The 24,673-nt window shown below is 38.7% G+C and overlaps 1 protein-coding gene across 9 annotated transcripts in view; it reads left to right on the top strand.

Annotated features, from left to right (window-relative positions):
* The window catches only part of phf3 (PHD finger protein 3), a 151,337-nt gene that overhangs the window by 19,835 nt on the left and 106,829 nt on the right, over positions 1 to 24,673 (top strand). For all 9 annotated transcript variants that reach the window (XM_069886101.1, XM_069886099.1, XM_069886105.1 and 6 more), the window contains 2 exons: positions 302 to 2,516; positions 10,660 to 10,903. In XM_069886101.1, the coding sequence (XP_069742202.1) occupies positions 302 to 2,516; positions 10,660 to 10,903 (2,459 nt within the window). The remainder of the gene's footprint in view (positions 1 to 301; positions 2,517 to 10,659; positions 10,904 to 24,673) is intronic.

Raw genomic sequence — 24,673 nt, forward strand, 5'->3', positions numbered from 1 at the left:
AATAGCAGAATTGCAGATTCATGCAATGTAAATTGATGCTAATTTAGTTTTGGATTGAGTATTATTTTGTCTAACTGATAATTTCAAGGAACTGTTTTCTTTTGATGCAAAATATATTTAAAAATGTGCTGTGCTGAAACTTGGTTAAATGCTATTGTTAATATGCCCATTTGTCTGGTGCAGATGTATGGCTGAATGGCCTTATGTTTTCAGTTTCTATGACTTTTGATTCTTTGAGCATCATGTAAGATTTTGGAAGATTGGTTATGGTAAATTATTAATTTGTTTTCTTTTTTATTAGAACCAGTTCGAAGTCTGCGCAACAGTACCTTGGCTAAAAGGCTCAGTCCAACAAATTTAACCCAAATGAAAAGGAAGGAACCAGTAAAGTTTATCTCTATTGGAGCTGGGTCACCAAAACTGCCAGATAGGCATGAGAAACAAAATCCACAAAAAAATGGAGGAAAGGTGAAATCACAGCATTTATTGGAAAATGTGCAGAGCAATGCAGAAACCTTTCATAAGGATGTCGAGTCTGATCCTGTAGATTTAAAGAACCCAGAAATCCGATCAATAGAAAAGAGCAATGCAATGGAAAGTACACTAGAAACAACTTGTGGAAGTCATGAAGGCACATCAGTAGAATCAATGGAGCAGCAAGCAGTGGCCCCTGAAGTAGAATCACCAAATCCTAGTGAGCAACCAATTATTTTAGAGGCAGAATTAAACCCTTCAGATACAGTTACAGAAGATGCAAATGATCTCCATTGTTTACAGGTACAAGTTGCAACTTTTAGCCAAAGTCCAATTGAAGCAGCATTGAAATCGCAATGTTCAGCAGCAGTAACTGAAACTGGTCAGGAATCTCTGACAGAGCATGTTGGAGCACAAGAAAGTATGTTCTGTGACACTTGTCAAGATGAGCCAGTTACATCCACAGATGGTCAATTTAAGTCTGTGCTGGGATTGCAGTGCTCTGCTGAATCATTAATTGCTACTAATTCGGGTGGAATGCCTGTTGATACTGTCACAGGAGATCTTCATGATATAGCTGATCTCCCCTGTGAAACTATAAATGAAACTGCAGACGAGTGTCAGGAAATTGTGGCAGAAGGGAAAGCTATAGACTCGAGTGAAGAGATGAATATTGTGGAAAGTAATATTAATGAACAGAAGAATGAACCGATTGAGTTAGAACTTGTGGCAAACTCTGAAGCACAGACTAACAATGATGACCTTCATCCAAAACTGAAAGAAAATCTTCAAAATGAAATTGGTGAAGAATTACCGGTATCTCCTGAACCAATTGCATCCATAAATTATGTATGTGCACAGGGTGATCTTGGTACACAGCCAAGTAAAGACGATATTCCAAACAATGTAAAACAAAACATTTCAGGCATTTTGGAGCTGATTGAAGACTCTGGGAACATTAGGTCAACTCCACTTGAAACTGGAGTTGTTATTTCTGAGATGTTGGAGACTAAACCTGAGTGTAAACCTGAACTAGAAGCAGATTCCTCAAAAATAGTTGCCAAATGTACTAATGATTCTGAAAATGATCAGGATTCCAGTGCTCACTTGGCAAAGAAGGTGAATGATGATTCAGCGAAACAAGAGTCAGGTCCCATTAATGAAGTAAGCCAGGATCGTTCTGAACACAAGGGCCATGCTGAAATCCTCCCTGGGAAGGAGGATGCAATGGAATCTAAAAGTCGTGCTATAAAACCGGAGAGGCCACCATCAAAGCCTCAGCATAAACTTGAACAAGTCGATTCAAAATCAGACCAGACGGAGAACTACCTGCGCACAAATAGGAAGAAAACCAAGTTGGATATTCAGCCGTTTGAAGCAATTAAACCACCCAAGTCACATTCTTCAATAACTAGCAAACGAAAGGCAATAGACCAAGATGAGCAACATCTTCACAAATCAGTTAAGAGTTTGAAAACTCTGGTTGCACAGGATGCTAAATTCAAAATTGAGCAATCACAGAAGAAAAACTTTGGCAAACCCTCTCCTATTTCCTCAGCAGCAAAAGTACAGATGACATTTACATCACAGATTTGCAAGACAATGTCAACATCTCCTTCAGGGAATGATAAACTAAGGAAAGTAGTCCAGGTATCTAAGCATGGTTCTAATTCTGTTTCAAAACTGAGTGAGATACCAGTGAAACAGGGGCTGCAAAGTGGCCACAAACTTCTCCCTTCAGGTAAAATAGTCCCCCTACAGACAGATAATATCAAAGAAAGAGATAAAGGAAAACTTGACCATTCAAATGAAGATGATAGAGATAAAATGAAAGCCAGAAAAAATGAGAAGGCTTTTGTTCCAAGGCAGCGGAGGAGCAGCAAAAGCCTCTCATTGGATGAACCACCTTTATTTATTCCAGATAATTTGCCTGCTGTAAAAAAGGAGGAAACTGAAGTCGACCATTCTTGCCCTGTTGCTGCCTCAGATTTGTGGGACCCTAGAAAACTCTGTGGTTTTTGTAGGAAATCCCATAATAGCAGGTGAGCTTTCATGAATTGAAAGAACTGAATCTTTACAATGATTAAGTAATCTAGGTTTAAAATTTGAAGCAATAAACAATTCTTCTGACGTCTTGATTTTATTGACATTTAAAATCAACTAAATTTTGAAAATTTTAAATAAGGTGTAGAAAAATCTGAGCAATTTTGCATCACTAGTAGTGGATATAGTGTTCATAGTTGAATTATACAAATGGTTATTTCCAAAATTGAATGGACAATAGTAGGTAGCTCATGCTCATAGTAACCTGACTAATTTGCATTCAGAAGGTGCAAGAAGTATAAACACATCTTTGTTTTTCTACTGTGGACACCCGTCAGATTTTAGTGATGGGATGGAAAATAAATTTGGGATTGAGGTTTAATTGCAGAGGGGAAAGAATGAAGAGTTGGTCTGTGCAAAGATAGCTGCAACAGTCCCTTGATAAATGAGCCTGCAGATGCTGGGCAACTAGTATAATACACAAAAGTGTTGGTGGAATGTGGCAGGTCAGGCATCATCCATGGAAAGCAACAGGCAATTTGTATTCGGGTCCAAGCCCCACTGAATCCCTCAACCCTCTCCATCCTGCTGACCCTGACTCCAACCCCTGCTGGGTCTTCACTATCCCCTCTGACATTCTCTTCTGTCTCCAGTAGAGGCTTACCTTTGTTCCCGTGCACCCACAACATGTTTTGTACCCACCTTGATACGTAACTTTTTCTGTCCCCAAACCTTCTACTTCAAAGAATTCTTCAACCCACTGAGGATCCTTCTTCATGCATTCTTCCTCTTGAACATATCGTTCTGGCTTTTTGTCCACTCTGGATGTTTTATTTCCAACTGCAGTTCAAACATTTAACTGTCTTGATTTCACACATCTATTCTAATCTTACCCCCTCTGAATGCACTGCCCTACATTCTCTCTGCAGCAATCCCAAACTTGTTATTAAATGCACACAAGGGTGGCACACTGACGTCTAATTTGCTGAGGCCAAATTACAGGTCTCAGACTCTTCCTCTACTCCTTGAATAAGACCCCATCACAAAGCATAAGGCGAGTCTCCTGCACCATCATTGACCTTATCACTTCTGGGAATCTCCCCTCCACAGTTTCTAACCTCCTTGTTTCCCAACCCCGTACTGCCCTGTTCTACTCCTACCCAAGATCTACAAATTCAACTGCCCTGGTAGACCCATTGTTTCTGTGTGCTCCTGTCCCATTGAACTGGTATCACCATGACTCCATTTTGTTCCCCTTCCCATGTACACCTGGAACACCTTGCATGCTCTCTACCCTATTGATACTTTTCAGTTCTCTGGTCTGGACTGTCTGATTTTTTTTTTTATCACCATGGATGTTCACTCTCTTTGTACCTCCATTCATTTTCCCATATGGAAGGCCTCAAGCTCTTGGCTTCTTCCAATATAACAGACCTAACCAGTTCCCCTCTGCCACTGCCCTCTTCAGTCTGGCAAAACTTGAAATCGCCCTTGTACTTCTCCTTTGGCTTATCCCACTTTCTACAAATCAAAGGTGCAGAAATAGATATTCATGGGCCCCAGATATTTTTGTCTTGTCATTGGCTATGTTGCAAGCCTATACAGAAAGGGCTCCTCAGGCTTTTCTCTGCTACATTAATGTCTTCATTGGTACTGCCTCCTGCAACTATGATGCGCTATGTCAACTTTGCCAACTTCCTTACTTGGTCAAATCCACTCAGTCCATCTCCGGTAACTCTCCCCTTTTCTCGATCTCTCAGTCTGCCTCTCTGTCGGGTGGCCGAGCTGAAGAAGGGTTCAGGCCCAAAATATCACTGGTCTATTGCTTACCATGGATGCTGTGACCTGCTGAATTCCTTCAGCACTTTAGTGTTCAGGTATTGTGGTAGCAATCATTTGCTACACTTTTTCCTGCCCCACCCACAAATTAATTTTAATTTTTTTCCCTCTACAGGCAAATTCCATTGATAGGTGGAACCATCATATCCAGTTAATTATTGTAATGATTAATTATTAAGGGTGAAGATTAGTTAAAAAATAAGTTGCATGGAGGATTGTTAATATTTGTAACATTTTGCCGCAAGTAGTAAATAATAACAAATAAAACTGAGAATAGGTATCACAAATGAATTATTTAATAACACTAAAATAGGTTGTGCATCAAGCAACTTCTCAGGTCTGCTTTTTTCAATAAGATCTTGGTAATTTGATCTTTGACTACACCAAATCTCTGCTAGATTACCTTAATTCTTGATTCTCGAATGGGACAAAAATCAAACTGATTCAGCCTTGAAAGTACTCAATGATTGAGCTTCCAGGAAACAATGACATATTCTCTTTCAAGACATGAATCTCCCTTTCCAACCTTTTGCATCTTGATAATGCTGAATCCTTTTAATAACTGTATTCATTTCTTTAGCAGTTATTTTCTTTCTCTTGGTTTTCCAAATTCTATTTACAATTAATTCTTCATACTTGTCAACATTCAAAACTGAAGAATCATTTGATTCAATTTTGTTTCCAAGTACAGTATTTGTTCATTCCTGCTTTTGATTTAACTTAACAGAAATAATCACCACCAGAATTTGCATCATCTTGTAATGCTTCATTTTTAGCCATTTTTGTTGAAAACACTTTCTTCTTTACTGATTTAGATGTCCCTGATTTGTTGTCATCAATAAGATTTTCTTAGAATTCTGTATTCTTCTGAAGGTTCTTTGAGTTTCACAACAGATATTGTGCAGGTACACAGTCCTTTATCTGGACTTCTAAAATCTGGAAAGCTCCAAAAATCAGCATTTTTTTTTCCTGTTGCTGGTACAGTGGAGGAAGAGACAGAGATGGGTGGGGGGAGGGGTGTGGAGGAGAGGAGAGAGAGATGGCAGCACAATTCGGGTGGGCTTAAATCTGGGGCAGCTGGCTTTTGTTCTAAAATCTGAAATTCGGAGCACACTGACCCCCAAGGGTTCCGGATAAAGGATTGTGTACCTGTATTGACATTTGTTGTTGACTGCTTCTGAGCAACATAATTGTTTCTTTCTAATGGTCCATTGATTTTCTATCCAAGCATAGTTCTAATAGCATAAAGGCCCATCTCCCTCACTTGGGTTTACTTTTGGTTCCAGTGCCTTTGGTACATTGAAACCAATTAGCATTTCTATCTCAGTTAGCTGATCCCGATCACTTTGATGTGGGATGTTTCCTTTATGCACAAGCATGGTCTTCTCTGTATATACACCTGGAAGATCATAAAAATTATCACTGTATTTTCCAGCACCTTTATTCCTGAAACCATGTTAGTTTCAACAAACCTTCTTTGTCCCATGGTTTCTAATAGAATCTTTGTCTTTTCTCCTTCAAGATTAAGCCTTTTCATAAGACCCTCAGTATAAAATGACACTTTCCTGGGTCAAGAAATGCATAAGTATGTACTGTCAGTTTACCACCCTGATCCTATTTCATTATATTCATTTCATCTCAGTTTGAAATAACCAATACTTATCCTGAAGCTCTCTTATATGGTTAAGGACCTTCCCAGCAATGGAGATATCTTTACAGATTCTATCTTCTATAGCATCTTCAGAATCCTTTGTTTCATTGAGATCACTTATCATTCTTTTAAGCTCCAGAGAGTTTAAATGTGTTCTGCTTGATTGACCCACAGAGCAGAAACAGACCAGCACCTCCAAAGCCAAGTGCAGCTATCGCCAAAAAGAATGAAAATTGCACCTAATATTCCAGGTGTAATCTCATTAAATAAACCACTGTACAATTGTAGCAAGACATCATTACTCTTGTACTCCTAGTATCTTTTTGATAAAGACCAACTTAAAAAACATTTGCCTATATAGAGCACAAACAAGTTAATGTCAGGGAATACAATCCTTCATCTGAACTGCAAAGATGTATGGTGAATAAATTTAAAAAAATCACTATTCTAACAGGCAAGTATATCGCCAGAACATTGTCTCTAGATATTCAGCAAATGCCCAATACTAATGCCAAAACACTAAAAAAAATTATAGCAAGTTGACCTGTTCAACATTTTGATTATGAAATGGTAGCAACATTTGGTGGAGGCAGTTGATTTTTGTAGTTCAGATCCATAGGAAGGATGCTATTCCATTTGAAAGGGTGCTGGGGAGATTCACCAAGATCTTTCCTGGATATGAGTAGTCAAAGAGGGGCTGGATAGACTGGATTTGATCTCTCTAGAGTGAAGAAAGCTGAGCAGTGACTTGATAGTCACTGCAAAATAGTGAGTTGGACAGAAAGGATAGGTAGTAAATGGTTATAGGGCCTAGACTTGGGGTGGGAGGTAAAAGGGGATTCTTTCTCACAGATGGTTGGAGTCTGGAATGGACGGCCCAAAGAGAGGATGACCCCAGACTTTTAAGAAGGATGGATAACAGAACACTACAGCACAGTACAGGCCCTATGGCCCTCTGTGGTGCTGACCTTCCTATTCCTTTTGTTTTTAAAAAAAGCACTAAACAGACCCTACTTTGTATTTGAATTGGCAAGGCATTGAAGGTTATGGATGTAATGTGGGTAAATGGGATTTGTGTCGATTGGGGCAGCATGGATAAAAGGTAGGCTGAATGGTTTATTTCAGTGCTGTTTGACTGAGTTATCACTGATACAAGGTCAAATGTAATTTTTTTTATTTGGTGGATTTAACATAGATGTGGAATTAAGGGCTAGTAGTTGAGGAAAAACTGTTAGTGTTCACATCCAATTGAATGGTTGGAGCAAGAGAAAAGGATATTGAACCAGGCAAATGTGGTAGAAATTGAGTTACTATTTTCTTTCTGCAAAGGATTTGAAACTTGAATATTTGTTGCAGCCAGTGTATTTCTATGCATGTTTGTTTGAGAGACCTGTTACATGCTCAAAGGACCTCAAAACCCAGCAGCAACAGACATTCACCACGACAAATAGTTACTTAAACAAAAGTTGTTTTTAATTATCTTTAAACATGAAAACAGAATCAAACTTTAACCTATCACTATTAACTACCCAACTTAACCTCCTTCTAATTCTAAGTGCACGTGTATGTAACGTGTGTGTAAATTTAAGAAAAGTTATTTGGTTCACTGTTCAATCTCACTTCTCATTCTTCCAAGTTCTCTGGTTGCAGGCAATTTTTATACTGTGCACAGAATTTAACATGTATAAAGTTCACCAGGCTTTAGTGCTCGAAAGGTAAATGTTTACTGCTCAGGAAGGTTCTCGTAGGGTTTGCAGAGAGAGATTTGTTGTTCTAGGATTTCCACAACTGAGGTACCACCATTAGTCACCTCGATGTCTTGCTGATGAAACTTGCCCCATCAAGGTACTCAGATGATAACCTTTTCTTTCAGGCTCTGAGTTCCTTTCTGTTCCACTTATTCCAAGAGAAACATCAGACAGATAGCACTTCCAGCCATTTGCCACTCTGGAGCTTCTGTTTCAGTTCCAACAAGCTTCTCCTGGCTGACACTTCTGTCTCTGTCTCTCTCATTCCAACTGCCAGCCACTCAGAAATGTCCAACACGGATCACCTGACTCCAGTCCATTCATTTCATGACATAATTTCAATTAGCACCAACTTGTGAAATGTGTATAGCATTCTCCATAGTTTCTGTAAAGTCACTGTATATGAATTCTTCAGTGTTTCAAATAAGATATGTTTTAAAGTGTATGTATCTAAGTAACCTTCTCTAATTTTACCAATTTATCTCCCAAATACATCTCCAAATATTCCATCACAAACCTCTAGTACTTTGATAGATGTATTTTTGGCATATAGCTAGTGCCCTTTGTAGAACAAATTTGGAGGTGAAGCCAAAATTTCAGATGCAGAGAATGTTAGGCATCCCTGAAGGAGCACATCCTGCAGAAGTGTTTTCGTTTGTTGACACAAGATGCTGCAGATGCTGGAATCTAATGGGGGTGGGGTGGGGCAGGGGGAGAATAAACTACTGGAGGAACTGAGTGGGGAGGAGTAGCACTTAGAGATGTGGGGGAAGGATTTGTTAATGTTTCTGGTCAAGATCATGCAATAGGACTGTGGAAAGGGAAGATTGCCAGGATGAAGAAAAGGGAAGGGGTGTGACAGGAGCCAAGAGGCAACAGATGGATTGAGAGAAAGATGAAGTATAATGGATAGGTGGAGAAAGGTGAGGGAGAGGTGGAGTTAGTAGACACGCAGGTGGTGATAGGTGGAGGTGGGAATAAGGAAAAAGTATTAGTGGAAACTGGGGAGGGTAATAGCAGTGATGCATAGACTTACTGGTGTTGGAATCTGGTAAGGGAGGAAGATGATTAAGGGGTAGTAATGAAGAGTAAATGGAACTAGATTAGGGAGTGGAAATCCTTGGGTGAAATGTGTGAGTACTAGGTGTTTGGAGCCATGATGATGAAAATAGTCGATGTGGGACTGGAGGGGAATATCAATTGACCTTTTATTGTCATTGCACAAGTGCAACAAAATTGAGTCCACATCTTGACAGTGCACACATACATCAAACAAATAAGATATAAAAACAACACAATAAAACAATACAATATTCAATGTTTGGTGGTATTCAGTTCACATATGCCTCTGCAGTAAAAACTGTTTTTAAGTTTATCTGTGATTGTCTGTGATTTAAGGGACCCAAAACGTCTACCAGAGGGCAGCAGGTCAAACAGGGTGGCAAGGGTCTTTCAAGATTTTGGCCGCTCTGCTAAGTCGGTGAGAGCTGAATAAATCCTCCAAAGAGGGCAGTGCACAGCTGATAATCTTCTGGGCCATATTGATGACCCTCTGAAGGTCCCTCTTGCCTGCTGCTGAGCAACTGGCAAACAAACGTCAGAGTGCATGCAGTAGGCCAGCACATTCAATGGAGCAGCAGTAGAAGGACACCAGCAATTTCTCCTGCAGTTTGATTTTCCTGAGGATCCTCAGGACATGGAGTCATTGTCGTGCCTTTTTAACTAATGCGATGGTATGGTAATCCAGCAAATGTATATAGGGAAGAAGATAAAAATGTGAGGACTAGAGGTTGATTGGAATGGGTGAAAAAAGAGAAACTGAGATACATGAGGTAAAAGTGAACTGAAATTGGGGAAAATTAATTGTTTGTACCATTAGATTGTAGTCTGTCTAGGCCTGTTCAAGACATTAATTTTGATAGCTGGCTCTTTTTCATTCACATTCCCATCATGCATTATCCCACTGTAATATTTTTAAAGAAAGGCAGGGAATTCTCTTGGGTTTCTTCTGTAACATTTATGCTCAGTTGCATTAATCTTTGTGGTTTGTGATTTGTACAAATAAGTAACAATTATTATGTTACAATGTGGATTGAACTTCAAAAGTGCTCCATATAATTTTTCTTTTCAATACCCTGATGTTGATCACGATGCAGTATAAATCCCAAACTTTTAAATTGAAAATACTACCGTATTTGATGTACAAGACCCACAGGGATACAAGACCACTCCCCCATTTCAGGAGAGAATATTAAGATATTTTTAGTCTATTTACAGGTAAGCATTTAATGTTGAAATGTATAGCTGCAGTATTGCAGAAAAAAACTTGGACAAAACATGCAACTAGGACAACATGAAAAATCTTTTTAACAATAATACTGCAGTAATTTACAAGAGAAAACAAAAGCAGCTTGGGTATAGCAGAAAACATTTTATAAAACAAACTTCTGCTGTCAGTCCCCATGCTGGTCCCACTGCCCCACTCTCCTGGTGGGGGAGTGGGGTGGTGGGCTGCAGGAAGATTCTCCCGACAGCCTGCCACCAGCCCCCACACTGATCCCACTGCCCCGACGGCCTGCCACCAGCCCCCACACTGATCCCACTGCCCCGACAGCCTGCCACCAGCCCCCAACGATAGATAGGGGTGATGCTAGTGAACCACACAGCAATGATGATTACTGTCGGGGTTACTCACCATTATCACCCTAATTTCAACTTTGCATACAAGACTCAAGATATTTCTGAGCCATTTTTTTGTGGGAGGGGTGTGGGGAAGTGCCATCAAATATGCTATTTCAAAGGGCTTTCTTTACTGTTGATGAAATCTCAGCCAGCACATATTGAAATTAATATTTTTGAGACATCTTTCTTGGATCAATTAACTTGGATACGGTTTACTTTCAGGTTCATGGTAGGGTGTGGAAGATGTGATGACTGGTTTCATGGAGAGTGTGTTGGACTAACACTTGGCCAAGCCCAGCAACTGGAGAAAGAGGACAAAGAATATATTTGTTTGAAATGTTGTGCTGTGGAAGATAAAGTTCCAGCAATCAATCACAGTCAAAACAAACAGATTGCACATAATGACATGGAAAAAGCAAAGCATGAATTAATCCATGAGCGTCCAAATCATTTAAAAAGTGAAAAGGTGAGCTATTTCGAAAATCTAAATACTATAAGTAATGTTCAATTTAATTGGAATGATTTGTAATTGGAACCAAAGATATTGGTTTAACTACATAGATTTACTGTTCTCTAACATGTTTTTATAAAGGAATATACCCATAACTGTCACAGTGTGCTCAGCAGCACTCTTTTCAGCATTCTGCATATTCCATTGTTCTTGTCTGATATTGGGTCTCTAACACAAATTAAAAATCCAGAAAACATTTCCTTCCCTTTTCAACAAATTATTTGTCTTTCACATTTACAGGATAACAGACAAGATTCTTTCAAAATTCTTTATAAATTTAAGAAGTCTTGGTGCTTGAGTGTTGAAAATATCTTGAAAATTAGCTGACTACCTTTAATTATCTTTATGACCGTAAAATTGTTTCTCGGGGACCTTTGCATATAAGCATTTAATGCTGTGATTCATTTATTTGATGCTTCAGGCAATCTATGGTGTTTTACTTTGCGGAATCTGGGCTAGGGATAGCATTGCCTGTAGTTCAGATGTTAATCATTTTGTTATCCAGGTTGAAACCCTTACAGTTTAAACTTTGTAGTTCTCCAATGTTGCAGAAAATGTCCTTGTGTGTGAATCAATGCATCAGTTGAGATACAGTGTAATCCCTGAAGAACATTAAATGTATCAAGCTAAGACTGGATTACTATAGTTAGCTTTTGCATGTATCTGAAATGTCAGTATTTATATTGACTGTGATTGCAATTAGTTACATGATCAGTCAGTGTAGATTTGATTTGCTACTATTTTAATTGATTCCAAATTCATTTTCCAACGATATAAAAGAAACTGAATATATCTGTTGGGCTCTGAATCTTGTACTATTGAATCAAACAGCATCATCTTGAGTAAAAAGTTTTGGTGCATAAGTGGCACTCCATTTGAAAGTGAATTTAAAGATCAGTATAAGATAACATTCCTTCAGCTGTACCAAGTAGAAAAGCAAGAGTACAATTATAGTGTTGCAATGAAAAGATCAATTAGTACATAGGCATTGTAAGGGGAGCATGAAATCTATTGAGGTTCATTTAGAAGTCTGATGGCTATGAGGAAGTAAAAATCCTAATGCTTGTTGTGATTTAACACCTTTGTGCCTTCTCCTTTATGGGAGGAGTGTGAAGAGTTTGTCCAGGATGTGATGGGTCTCTTCAGTATGTTGGCTACATTTTCTATGCACTGGAAGGTGTTGATGGAAGAAAGAGAGGTTCATGTGAGGTTCTGAGCTCCACTGTTGTCTTCTTATCTTGGGTGAAGTAGCTACTGTACCACTATGATGCAGTCAGCTAGAATGCTTTCAGTAGTGCACCTGTAGAAGTTAGGGGACATTCTGAATTTGCTAAGCTTTCTGGGGAAAAAAATAGAATTGGTGTGCTTTCTTGACAGTCACATGATGTAGTTGATTTAGGTCACGTTATTGGAAATGCTTATTCACAAGAACTTGAAGCTATCACTTCAGCGCTCTGGATCATAGACCACCACCCCCTAAGACTATGATCAGCTTCTTTGTAGTACTAACTTTGAGTGAGTTGTCTAGGCACCAGGACAATTAAACTCTCAGCCTCCCTCCTGCATTCTGTCTCATCATTACTTAATATGTGGCCTTGACTCTGGTGTCGTTGACACAGTTAAAAATAGAGTTGGAGCAGTATTTGGTGACATGGCTGTAAAGAAGTGTAATGGATGGCTCAGTTGATGTTCTTGTTGGGCGCTGGTGCTGAATCTTCCTGATTGTGGTCTGTTGGACAGGAAGACCAGGAGGGAGTTGCAGGAGGAGGGTGGGAAGAGGATGCTAAGACCTAGATTCTCAAGATTGGGGATGTTTGCTGGGGACTATGGTATTGAAGATTGAGCTATAGTCGATGAGCGGTACTCTAATCTTTCTGTCCTGTTACTCCTGGGCTGATTGTAGGGCCAAGGAAATGGCTTCTGCCGGTGACCTGTTTGGATGACATCCAAAATTGGTCAACAGTGTCTGAGAGGTTAGAGTTGATGTGAGCCATGATCTGCATCTCATGATGGTTTATTGTCAGAGCCACCAGTCGATTGATATTTGGGTCTGTTTCTTCATTACTTGTATGATAGTGACCTTTGTGAAACAGGTGAGAACAATGGCTTGTTGTAAGAAGAGAGTTAGGATATCTCTGAATGCACCTGCAAGTTGATCTTCAAAGGCTCCATGGACACATACAGAGACTCCTTGTGGACTAGTTGCTTTTTGAGGGTGTGCTCTCAAAGACTGATCTGACTTTAGCAATATTGACTGTGGATGCAGGAGCACGAAGAAGTTGGGATGAGTGTTGCTGCCTCATTGGCTACCTGTTCAGAGGAAGTCATTAAGCCTGTCGGGGAGTCTTGTGGCATTACATGCTATGCAGCTTGGCTTTGTATTTGTGCCATGCTAGAGTTGCTGAGTGACCACAATGTTCTCCTGGGACTTTAGCCTGGTGCAGTACTGCCTCTTGGTTTCCCTGATGGCCTTCAGGAGATTGAACGAGTTTCCTGTACAGTGCCAGGTCTCCTGACTTGAATGCCTCTCATGTGGCTTTTAGTAACAAATTGACTTTGTGATTCATGCACAGTTTCAGATTTGAGAACACCTGTTGAGTTCACATATGCAGACTGGCTGATGAAGTTGGTAATGGTATGCAGCTTAAGTGTTTATCTAGTTCCTCAGACGATCATTAATTGACTTTTACCACCTTGCCCACCCTTCTGAGCTTTTGCTTGTATGCAAGTAGAAGCAGCACAGCTTGATCATCTGACTTTCTAAAGTGTGGGCATAGGATGGAGTGATAAGCATTGCTTATAGTTGTGTGGAAGTCGTCAAAGGGATTTGATGTGAGGAAGGATGTGTGCTCATGGAAATTTGGTAGAATACTCTAAGTTGGCTTGGTTGATGTATGAATGATTATGTTAAAGTTATGGAATTAAAGGTGGATCTTGAAAAAGTACACGTGGGAGAATAATTATCCAATCACTAGAGGAAGAGAGTGGAATGAATGCTGGGTGTGAAATTATATTAAAAGAGCTGATATGGAAGGCAGGAGGGTATCTGCTTTTGCTTCAGTTTTGTGGAAAATAATAAAGCTTTAAAAATAGCTGCATAATTCTGTGAAGTTTTTGTCATGCATGTTTTTTGCTGTTTAACTCTTAATTGCAATATGTCATTTTTTATGGGATTTTTAAAAAGGAATTGCACAGTAAAGGTTAAGTTTAGTTTTACAACTAAAATGTCTTTCTTTGGCATTACCCGTAATTAAGGTCGCTTCCACTCCATATATGAAGAGTAGAAGATGCCTTGTTGTGCAGTTGTTGCACACCATTTCCATAATGGACTTGATGGAATGAGGTGCATCTAAACCATCAACTTTTGTCTCTGAATTGCTTTGCTTAATCCCCCTCTCTTCTTCCTCCTCCCTTTCTCTTGCTTTCACCCTTATTCCCTCTTGGCAGCTTCCCTCTTCAGTCATTCCCTCCTTCAAATTACATAAAGTTCCTTTATGTTCTCCATAGTTTTAAATTTGTAAGCAAATAATACACGTGATTAAAATGCATGTTCCAGATTTTATTAAAGGGTATTTGAACATATTTTGGTTTGACCATGTAGAAGTTACTGCACTTTTTATACATAGACCCCTGATTTCAGGGCACTATAATGTTTGGCTTCACAGGTGTTTGTGATTATTCCAGTATGTTTAATTGATTCTTTGGTGCAGGTATAAGAGAGCTAGACTTGCTTCTAAGCTTTTGACCATCTTTGGAGCGAGTCTGTAGTTGCCATTTTTCAATATGAGGACCAGAGTTGTGCCAATGAAAGTCAAAGAAGCCAATATGAGGCTGAAAAACAAGAATAAAACAGTAAGAAACACCACCCAAACTTTAGGATTACCAAAATCAACTGTTTGGAACATTATTAAGAAGAAAGAGTGTTCTGGTGAGCTCAGTAATCGCAAAAGGACTGGTAGGCCAAGGAAGACCTCCACTGCTGGTGACAGAAGAATTCTCTTCACAATTAAGAAAAAATCCCCAAATGCCGGTCTGACAAATCAGAAACACTCTTCAGGTGGCAGCTACAGGTGGATGTGTCAATGACTAATGAATTCACGAACAGAAATGCAGAGGCTACGCTACAAGATGCAAGCTGCTAGTTGACCACAGAAACAGGATGGCCAGATTACAGTTTGCCAAGAAGTATTTAAAAGAGCCTGCAGAATTCAGGAAAAATGTCTTGTGGACAGAGGATACCAAGGTTATTAACCTGTTTGGAGGGATGGCAAGAGCCAGGTGTGGAGGTGTAAAAGAACTGCCTGAGATCCAAAGCATCCACCTCATTTGTGAAACATGAGGGTGTTATGGCCTGGACATTTATGGCTGTCACAGGTACTGGTGCAACAGGTACTGGTGGTAGCAAAGTGAATTCTGAGTTGTATAGAAACATTTTATTTGCTCACTTTCAAGCAAATGCTTCCATACTCATTGGACGGTGCTTCATCCTACAGCAAGACAATGATCCAAAGCATGCTGCTGAAGCAACAAAGGAGTTTTTCAAAGCTAAAAACTGGAAAAATCTTGAATGGCCAAGTCAGTCATGGGAAGGAAATCTTAAACATTGTGGCCAGATGTTGATATATCTATCTAAATGTACCCCTCTGAGGCTTGATTGCTATCCCAGTATTGAATCAGTGACTTGCACTTTGGATCTGGCCCTCAATGTTACAACAAGAAAGATTGGCATTTGGGTGATGGTTCCACAAATTTGAAAGGTTTCCTCACCCTGTGGTGGGGAGGAGGGGGTGGTCAGTTTATTTTGCCTTATTTGAATAAAGTTTCTATTTTATTTAATTCAGTGATATTAATTTAAAGTATTTGCATTTTTGACTGTAGCTTTCGGCAGCAAGCTGTTTAAAAAAAAAAACTGTCAGTGGTCTAGGTATGGGGCCGAGGTAGATGCCTGTTGAGCCAGCTCATTCAGCCTTCTGCATCTGCCCAATTAAATGCAAATGCTGGGGCCTTTGCTGGGCAGGGCTGGGGTGATCTAGACCATTTTCTAGTGTGGTCAGTTGGTGCATTTTTGTGTCTAGCTTAGTCAACGCTATTGTGATTACATCTTATCACACCAAAAACATTGCCTTGAAAGGTTGTGGATGTTTAATGAAATAATGGTCTTTGGGAAATCTGTTAGTTTTTTGTGCGTTAGGATTTGTCACATTGGACAATCGAATCTGTGAACCAAATCTTTGGATGCATTCACTGCTCATTTGATAAAACTACCTAATTGTCATGTGTCCTTCACACAGACCTTCGATTTTGAGGGCAGATAAAAATTAACTTGCTTAAAGGCATGCCAGTTGAAATTATGACTACTTTTTACATGGCTGAAGAATAGTTTCAGTATTGTAGGGAGAGTTTTGTAACCAAGTTTTTGAAATGGGTAATAATATATTAGGTTTTTTTTAAAAAAAAATATTAATCAGCTTTTTAAAAACAAAAACTGATTCCATAACCATTTCAAAGTTTGAGATTAATAATGACTCAGCAAGAATAATGTGTGAAGATTTTTTGGTTCACTACTTTTAGCAGTTCAAATCTATTTGTTATTAACAGGGTGATTTTCAGAGGAAATATTTAGAAATGTCAAATGCTTGCCCACAACAACTGGCAGAAGTAATTTTTGCTCCAATATTAATATTATGTTGATAATATAGTACTAATATGTGGCGTCATTCGCATAGATACCCATGATTTTTTGGAATTGCTGCAAAGCAAGTATATGAAAGTGTAACACAGAAAAAGGCCTGAGTCTGATTATTACATGCTCCATTAAATACAGTTTGACAGTCTCTAGTGTGGATTTTTAATCTACAGATAGACCCCAACTTGTATTTTGAAGCTACGATGATCAGAATCAGTTTTGAATAAAGGTAAGTCAGGGTCTACCTGTATCGTGTTTTGATGGCTCCAGCGTCGTTTTTAAAAAAAAAAAGGTGATTATACGCAAATTGTCGTCGATGGGAAGGGAGAGAGATTGTAAATCACTACGTTCAAAATCACAACGTAGGTTGTGAGATGACACCACTGCCCCTAGTTACCCAGTGTTGCCTCAGGTTCCTGGGCTGGCAGGAGTGGGGATGTCAGCGCGGGATACTACCAAGACAGAACCTGACGTGATAATTCCACCTGATGATGAGAGTCCCAGAATGGAACCTGTAGGGGTTTACCTGTATTAATTATTTGGTCTGGATGTTTGCGATTTGTTTTTGAAGTGTACCATAAATATACAAGTGAACTTGAGCACTTTACAGAATACAAGCAGGCCATCGATACTCTGAGATGCCCAAAAGTAAAATCCTCAACTTTGAGCATTTCTGTCATTAAACAGACCGAGTGAGAGAAGGAATTGACCACAGTTAAGAACTTCCTTCATGTTTAATAAATAGTTGACTATTTGTTGCAGAAAGTAAGTGCATATAAGACCATAAGAGCATAAATAGGCTATTCAGCCCATTGAGGAGTATGCCTTGCCATGTAATCATGAGCTGACCCATTTTCCCATTCAGCCCCATTCCCCGGTCTTCTCCCCATAACCTTTGGTGAACTGGCTAATAAGGAACCTATCAATCTCTGCCTTAAGTACACCCAATGACTTGGCCTGCACAACTGCCTATTGCAACAAATTCCACAGATTTACCTCCCTCTGGCTAAAGTCTTCGCATCTCTATTCTAAGTGAATGCCCTTCAGTCCTGAAGTTGTGCCATCTTGTTCTAGACTCTCCCACCATAGGAAAGCAACCTTTCTACTCTGACCATGCCTTTCAACATTCAAAATGTTAAACTTCATATAAAGAAGAAAAATAATGTATAATTAATAACTAAGAAGGGGAAAAAAGGAAGTATGGGGGGAAGTAAGAGGGTGAGCTTTGTTATATGTGAAGATAAGTCTTTTCTGGAGGGGGCTGGTGGGAGAGAATAACAGTCACTGTGAAATCAGTTGACGCTTGCGAGTGTTCGCAATCCAAATGGAGAGGGGAGTTGTGGTTGCCCGGCAAGGGACAAGGGGCAACTCAGAGAGGTGGGGGGGGGGGGACATTTGGGGTTGAGGGAATTTTAGATGTGGGAATAGTTGAAATATTTTGTTTTGGAAGCGTTGTCTTACAGTGTCTTGAAAAAAAGGAAACAGAAATGGATAAGGAGGAAAGGTGGTGATGAGGAAGCAGAAATGAGAGGTAAACAAAGTATGAAATGGCCATGTTGAACTATATAACTTGACAAATTAAAAAGTACTTTGAAAAAATACCGAATCTGAAAGATAAATTTATACTATGGGATGCAATGAAAGCGTTCATCAGAGGGCAGATAATAAGTTGTGTAACTAAGATGAAGGACTACAATCGGGAAATAGAACAGCTAGAAAGGGAAATAGCAAGTACAGAAAAAGAATTAGCAACAACGGAAGATGCAACAAAAAAAGAGAATTGACGGACAAAAAAATAAAATATGAAACACTACAAACATACAAGGTGGAGAAGAACATAATGAAGACAAAACAAGTATTATGAGCTAGGAGGAAAAAATGCACAAAATATTAGCTTGGCAGCTTAAGACAGAATAAGCTAAAAGAGTGATATTGGCATCAAGGAAAAAGGACAAACAAATTACATATAACCCAACGGAGATCAATGAAAACTTCAAGGAATTCTACGAGCAATTATATCGAACTGAGAATGAAGGGAAAGAAGACAAAATAGATGAGTTTCTAGCTAAAATTAAACTACTGAAATTGCAAGAAGAGGAGCAAAACAAATTAATAAAATAATTTGAAATAGAGGAAATACAGGATATTTAAAAAAAAAACTACCGAACAATAAAACGCCTGGAGAGGACGGACTCCCAATAGAATTCTATAAAACATTTAAAGACTTATTAATTTCTCCTCTCCTGGAAGTAATGAACCAAATTGAAGAAAAACAAAACATGCCAGATTCCTGCAAAACAGCAATAATTACACTAATACCAAAGACGGGGAAAGATCCACTAACACCAGCATCATATAGACCAATATCTCTACTTAACACATAGGAAGATAATAGCTAAACTATTAGCAAACAGATTGACTGACTGTGTACCAAAAATAGTAAAACTTGATCAAACTGGATTTATTAAGAAAAGACAAACAATGGACAATATCTGTAAGTTCATTAACTTAATCCATGCAGTACAAGAAAACAAGACGCCAACAGTGGTGGTTGCCTTAGATGCAGAGAAAGCCTTTGACAGAGTAGAATGGAATTATTTATTCAAAATACTACTGAGGTTCAACCTACCAGAGAAATATATTAATTGGATTAAAGCATTATATAAGGGACCATTGGCGAAGGTGACAGTAAATGGATATATATCAAACCAATTTAAATTAAGTAGGTCAACTAGGCAGGGATGTCCACTATCTCCCTCACTGTTCGCGTTAGCTATAGAACCACTGGTAGAACTGATAAGAACAGGAATAAAATAAGAGGGATAAAAATAAAAGAGAAGGAATATTAAAATCAGTCTATTTGCAGATGACATCATAGTATACTTAACAGTACCAGAAATATCAATAAAAGAATTACATATAAGAAATTGAAAGAATATGGAGAAATATCAGGGTACAAGATCAACGCAAATAAAAGTGGTGAGGCCAATGAATAATGTGGATTTCAAAGTTTAAGAAAGAATCACCATTTAGATACCAAACACAAGCAATCCGATACTTGGGTATTCTACTAGATAATAATCTAGGCCATCTATACAAACTAAATTATCAGGCATTAATGATGAAATTACAAGACGACTTAGAACATTGGAAAGATTTACTACTAACACTGATAGGAAGGGTAAATTGCATTGAAATGAATATCATTCCAAGGATACAATACCTATTCCAATCGTTACCAATTCGCCTAACAGAGAAATTCTTCAGTGAGCTAAAGAAAATAATAAGGAAATTCTTATGGAAAGGGGGAAACCGAGGAAAGCGCTAGATAAATTAACAGAATGGTACAAACAAGGGGGATTTCAGCTACCAAACTTTAAGAATTATTATAGAGCAGCACAATTAAGATACCTATCAAATATTTATCAAACAAGGGAAAAACCAGATTGGAACAGATTAGAGCTAGATAAAATAGGGGAGAAGGTACCTGAACGTATACTATATAAGTGGGATGAAAAGCTGGTGCAAAATGGGAATTCACCAGTACTGCATCATCTGCTCAACATTTGGATGAAGATTCACATAGAAAGGAAAAAAAACAAATTATCAACTACCAAAATTAATATTGACGCAAAATCAACTAATCCCTTTCACAATAGATGACCTTTCCTTTAGAGAATGGGAGAGAAAAGGGATCAAAAGAATAGAAAATTGTTTTTCGGGAAATAAATGATTATCTTTTGAACAAATGAAGTGCAAATATGGCATAATTCACAGTACAATGTTTGCATATCACGAACTGAAAACCTACTTGATGGACAAATTGGGAAGCAGGCTGAGGTTACCAGAAGGAAACAATTTTGAATATGTGATTACTTACACAATAATAATTTAAAGATTTATAACAAGCATGTACATCAAACTGCAAGAGAAAGAGTACGAGGAAACAAGCTGTAAACCCCAAAAAAAATGGGTACAAGATCTAAACATAAAGATAAAAAATGAAACCTGGGAAAAGCTATGCTCCGGATCTGAGAAATACAATAAACACGAGGTTATGCATGATACAATATAATAGGTTACACAGGCTATACACCACGCCCCAAAAGTTAAATAAATGGGACCCAACAGTATCAGATAGATGTTTTCGCTGTAAGAAGGAAACGGGAACAACAGTACATGCAATTTGGGCATGTGAGAAAGTGGAAAAGTTTTGGGAAGATCTAAATCGGGTATTAAATAAAATCACGAAAAGCAACATACCAAAAAATCCAGAGATCTTTCTTCTAAGTAATATAAGAAGTAAAGAACTAGGCCTTGATTTGGATGGAGCACAAAAAAGATTTATTATGATAGCCTTAGCTGTAGCAAAAAAATGTTTTATGTCAACCTGGAAATTAGAAGATAGCCTGAGAATACAGCAATAATACATAGAAATGAATAAATGTATTCCATTGGAAAAAATAACATATAATTTAAGAAATGACATCACAGTATTGGAACAAATTTGGGAACCGTACATGGAACACAACAGAGAAGTCCTACCGCGGACCTCCACCACCTAAAATGACAGAAGGAGAAGAAGACGAAATGAACTGACCCAGTATATAAAAGTAGATGACACAAATTTCTTGTTAATTTTCATTGTGTGATGACATTGTTTAATGCGTTTAATGTATCATATATGTTGAACATTGAGTGGGTGGGGGGGGGTGAAGGAGGAAGGGAAGGGAGTGGGGAAAAGGGGAGAAAATGTCAGTGTATATTCAAGAGGGAAATGTTTGTGTGTATTTCGGTCAGTATGGTTCATAGTGTAAAAAAAAAACATTCAAAATATTTAAACAAGGCCGCTCCCCCAAAATTTTAACAAGTACAGGTCTAGAGAGGTCAAATGCTCTTCGTATAATAACCCTTTAGTTGCCAGAATCATCCTGGTGAACCTTGTCTGAAACCTCTCCAACGTTAGTGCCATTCTTTCTTTAATGAGGAACTCGAAACTGCTGTCAGTACTCCTAGGGAGGTCTCACCAGTGTCTTATAAAGCCTCAACATCACATCCCTGCTCTTTTATTCTGTCCCTCTTGAAATGAATACCAGCATTGCACTTACCTTCTTCATCACTGACTTAACATTCAAGTTTACCTTTAGCCTATCTTGCAGGAGGAATCCCAGGCCCCTTTGCATCTGGGTATATTAATTTTTATCATTTTTTAAAAGAAAGGGTGCTCATTTATTTATTCTACTAAAATGCATGACTGTATGCTTTCCAACTTTGTATTTAATTTACCACATCTTTGCCCATTCTCCTAATCTTCTGCAGCCTCCCTGTTTCCTCAACACTACCCTCCACCTATCTGCAAACTTGGCTCCAAAGCTATTCATTCCATCATATAAATCATTGATATACAACAAAAAACCAAGTTGCCCTAACAACAGCCCCTGTAGAACACCACTAGCATCTGGTAACCAACCAGAATATGATCTGTTTATTCCAGCTCTCTGCTTCCTGCCAATGCTCTACCAAAACTAGTATGTTTCCCGATCTGCCATGGGCTCTTAAGTAGCTTCGTGTATGGCACCTTGCCAAAGGCCTTCTGAAAATACAAATATGCAACATCCACTGATCTCCCTTATTTGTTTGTTACTTCAAAAAATTACAATAGGTTTGTCAAACAAAATTTCCCCCTTAAGGAAATTTTTGGCTTTGGCCTATCTTGTCATGTGCCTCCAAGTACTCAGTAACCTCATCCTTGACAATCTACTCCAACATCTTCCCAACCACTAACTGGTCTATAATTTCTTTTCTACTGCCTCCCTCCCTTCTTGAATAGTGGGTGACATTTGAGATTTCCCCCCCCCCCCCCCCCCCCCAGTCCTGGGCAATACCAAAATCTGCTTATTCCTGAATGATCATTACCAATCTCCTCCACTACTTTTTTCAGAACACAAGGAGAAACCCTTAGACTAATTGGCTTTTTAAGAACCTTCTCTAGTAACTATTCTCTTCTGTGATGGAATATGTTTGGAGATGTTTTTGGGAGATAAATTGGTAAATTTAGAGAAGGTTACTTAAAACAGATCTTATTTGAAATACTGTAGATTTCATATTCATAGTGACTTTACAGAAGTTATGAAGAATGCTATGGAAATTTCACAAGTGACTGTAAATTGAAGTGAAAGAATGAACTATTGTCTTTAAAAGCCACACCTTTTCATAGAAAGGTCATTGAGAGTTTATTGTTTACATAAAACAACAGATGAGAGCAGAAGACTAACTCCTCTTGTTTACTGGAGAAGGTCGGGGGTTTTACAAGTGAGAGAGAGAAGGACATGTGGCTGGCAGTTTTGGAATCTCAGATGGAGCGGGAGACAGCTGTAACAAGTCAGAAGCTTGTTGGAACTGAAACAGAAGTTTCAGAGTGGCGGATGGCTGGAAGTGTTATCTGTCTGATGCTTCTCTTGGAATAAGTGGAACAGAAAGGAACTCTGTGAGAGCCTGAAAGAAAGAGGCTATCATCTGGAGAACCCTGATGGGGCAAGTTTCATCAGCAAGACATTGAGGTGGGGAAGTCACGTGATGGAGTAGTGGCCGGTAGGGGAACTCCAGCCCTCTCCAGAAAAGTAAAAAAAAGATAGAAAAAAAGCAAAGGCACAAACATAAAAACCAAAACAAAGTGAAAGTAAAAGTGTGGAGAAAATGGCAGCGAAGAAAGAAAAACCAAAAACAATGGGAAGAAAAGAAGGAAAGATGTCGGAAGAAGAAGATGAAGGCCTTACCTGTACGAGGAGGCCCGCCGTGGAGAGAGAAGCCCGCTCCCTGAGGTCAGTCGAAGCCCCGAACTCGGGACTACAAAAATGGCTCACGGAGCCAAACAAAAGTGCGCAACCGCGCAAGACAAAAATAACATTGACGGGAGGGGGGACCAGCTGAGGAATTGATCTCCACAGCTGAAATTGACAACCACAACAAAGCAGCAAAAGGAAAACATAGAAAACAACGAGAACAAGAAAGAAGAGAGTAAAAATAAGAAATCAAAGAAACAACAGATGACCAACCCAGAGGAAGAAGACCAACACCAAGACACTTCTAATAAAAATAAGAAGACCAAAAATACCCAACAAAATAAAACAACAACCCAACAAGAAAACCAGAAGAGACAGAGGTAAAGGACACAGATCCTGGAGTGGACTCAGAAGAAGAGGAAGAACACAGAGAAATGGAAGATGAAGGGAAGGGCAAGTACATGGATTTTTTTTTAAAGAATATATGGAAACAGTAAAAGAATGGCAGTCACAAGAATTCAGTGAAATAAAAAGAATAAAAAGTACAGAAGAAAAAGTGAATAGATTAGAGATGATCATGACAGATATAGGAAAAAGAATAGACAAGGTGGAAGAACGAGAAACAGCCATAGAAATGGAAGTAGATGACTTAAAAAAGAAATTAGAAGAATCTGATAAAAAAAGTTAGAGACACAAGAGCTGTTAGCTCAGAAGATAGATATAATGGAAAATTATAATATAAGAAACAATATAAAGATAGTGGGCCTTAAGGAGGATGAAGAAGGGAAAAATATGAAATAATTTATAAAAGAATGGATCCCCAGGGTCCTAGGAAGACCAGAATTACAGGAAGAAATGGAAATAGAAAGGGCACACAGAACATTAGCCCCTAAACCACAACCACAACAAAAACCAAGATCCATTCTAGTAAAATTCCTAAGATATACAACAAGAGAAAATATATTGGAGAAGGCAATGAAGAAAACAAGAGAAGACAAAAAAACCACTGGAATACAAGGGTCAAAAAAAATTTTTCTATCCAGATACAAGTTTTGAACTCCTGAGGAAGAAGGAGTTTAATGCAGCAAAAATGACCCTATGGGAAAAAAGGTTATAAATTTATGTTAAAATACCCAGCAGTACATAAAATATTTATTCCAGGGCAGCAAAACAGACTATTCTTGGATCCGGAAGAAGCACGAAAATTTGCAGAACAACTACAAAACAGACAGATGAAGAGATGTAACAAGAACAAAA

This window comes from Narcine bancroftii, chromosome 6 (assembly GCF_036971445.1).
Source record: "Narcine bancroftii isolate sNarBan1 chromosome 6, sNarBan1.hap1, whole genome shotgun sequence".
Taxonomy (NCBI): domain Eukaryota; kingdom Metazoa; phylum Chordata; class Chondrichthyes; order Torpediniformes; family Narcinidae; genus Narcine; species Narcine bancroftii.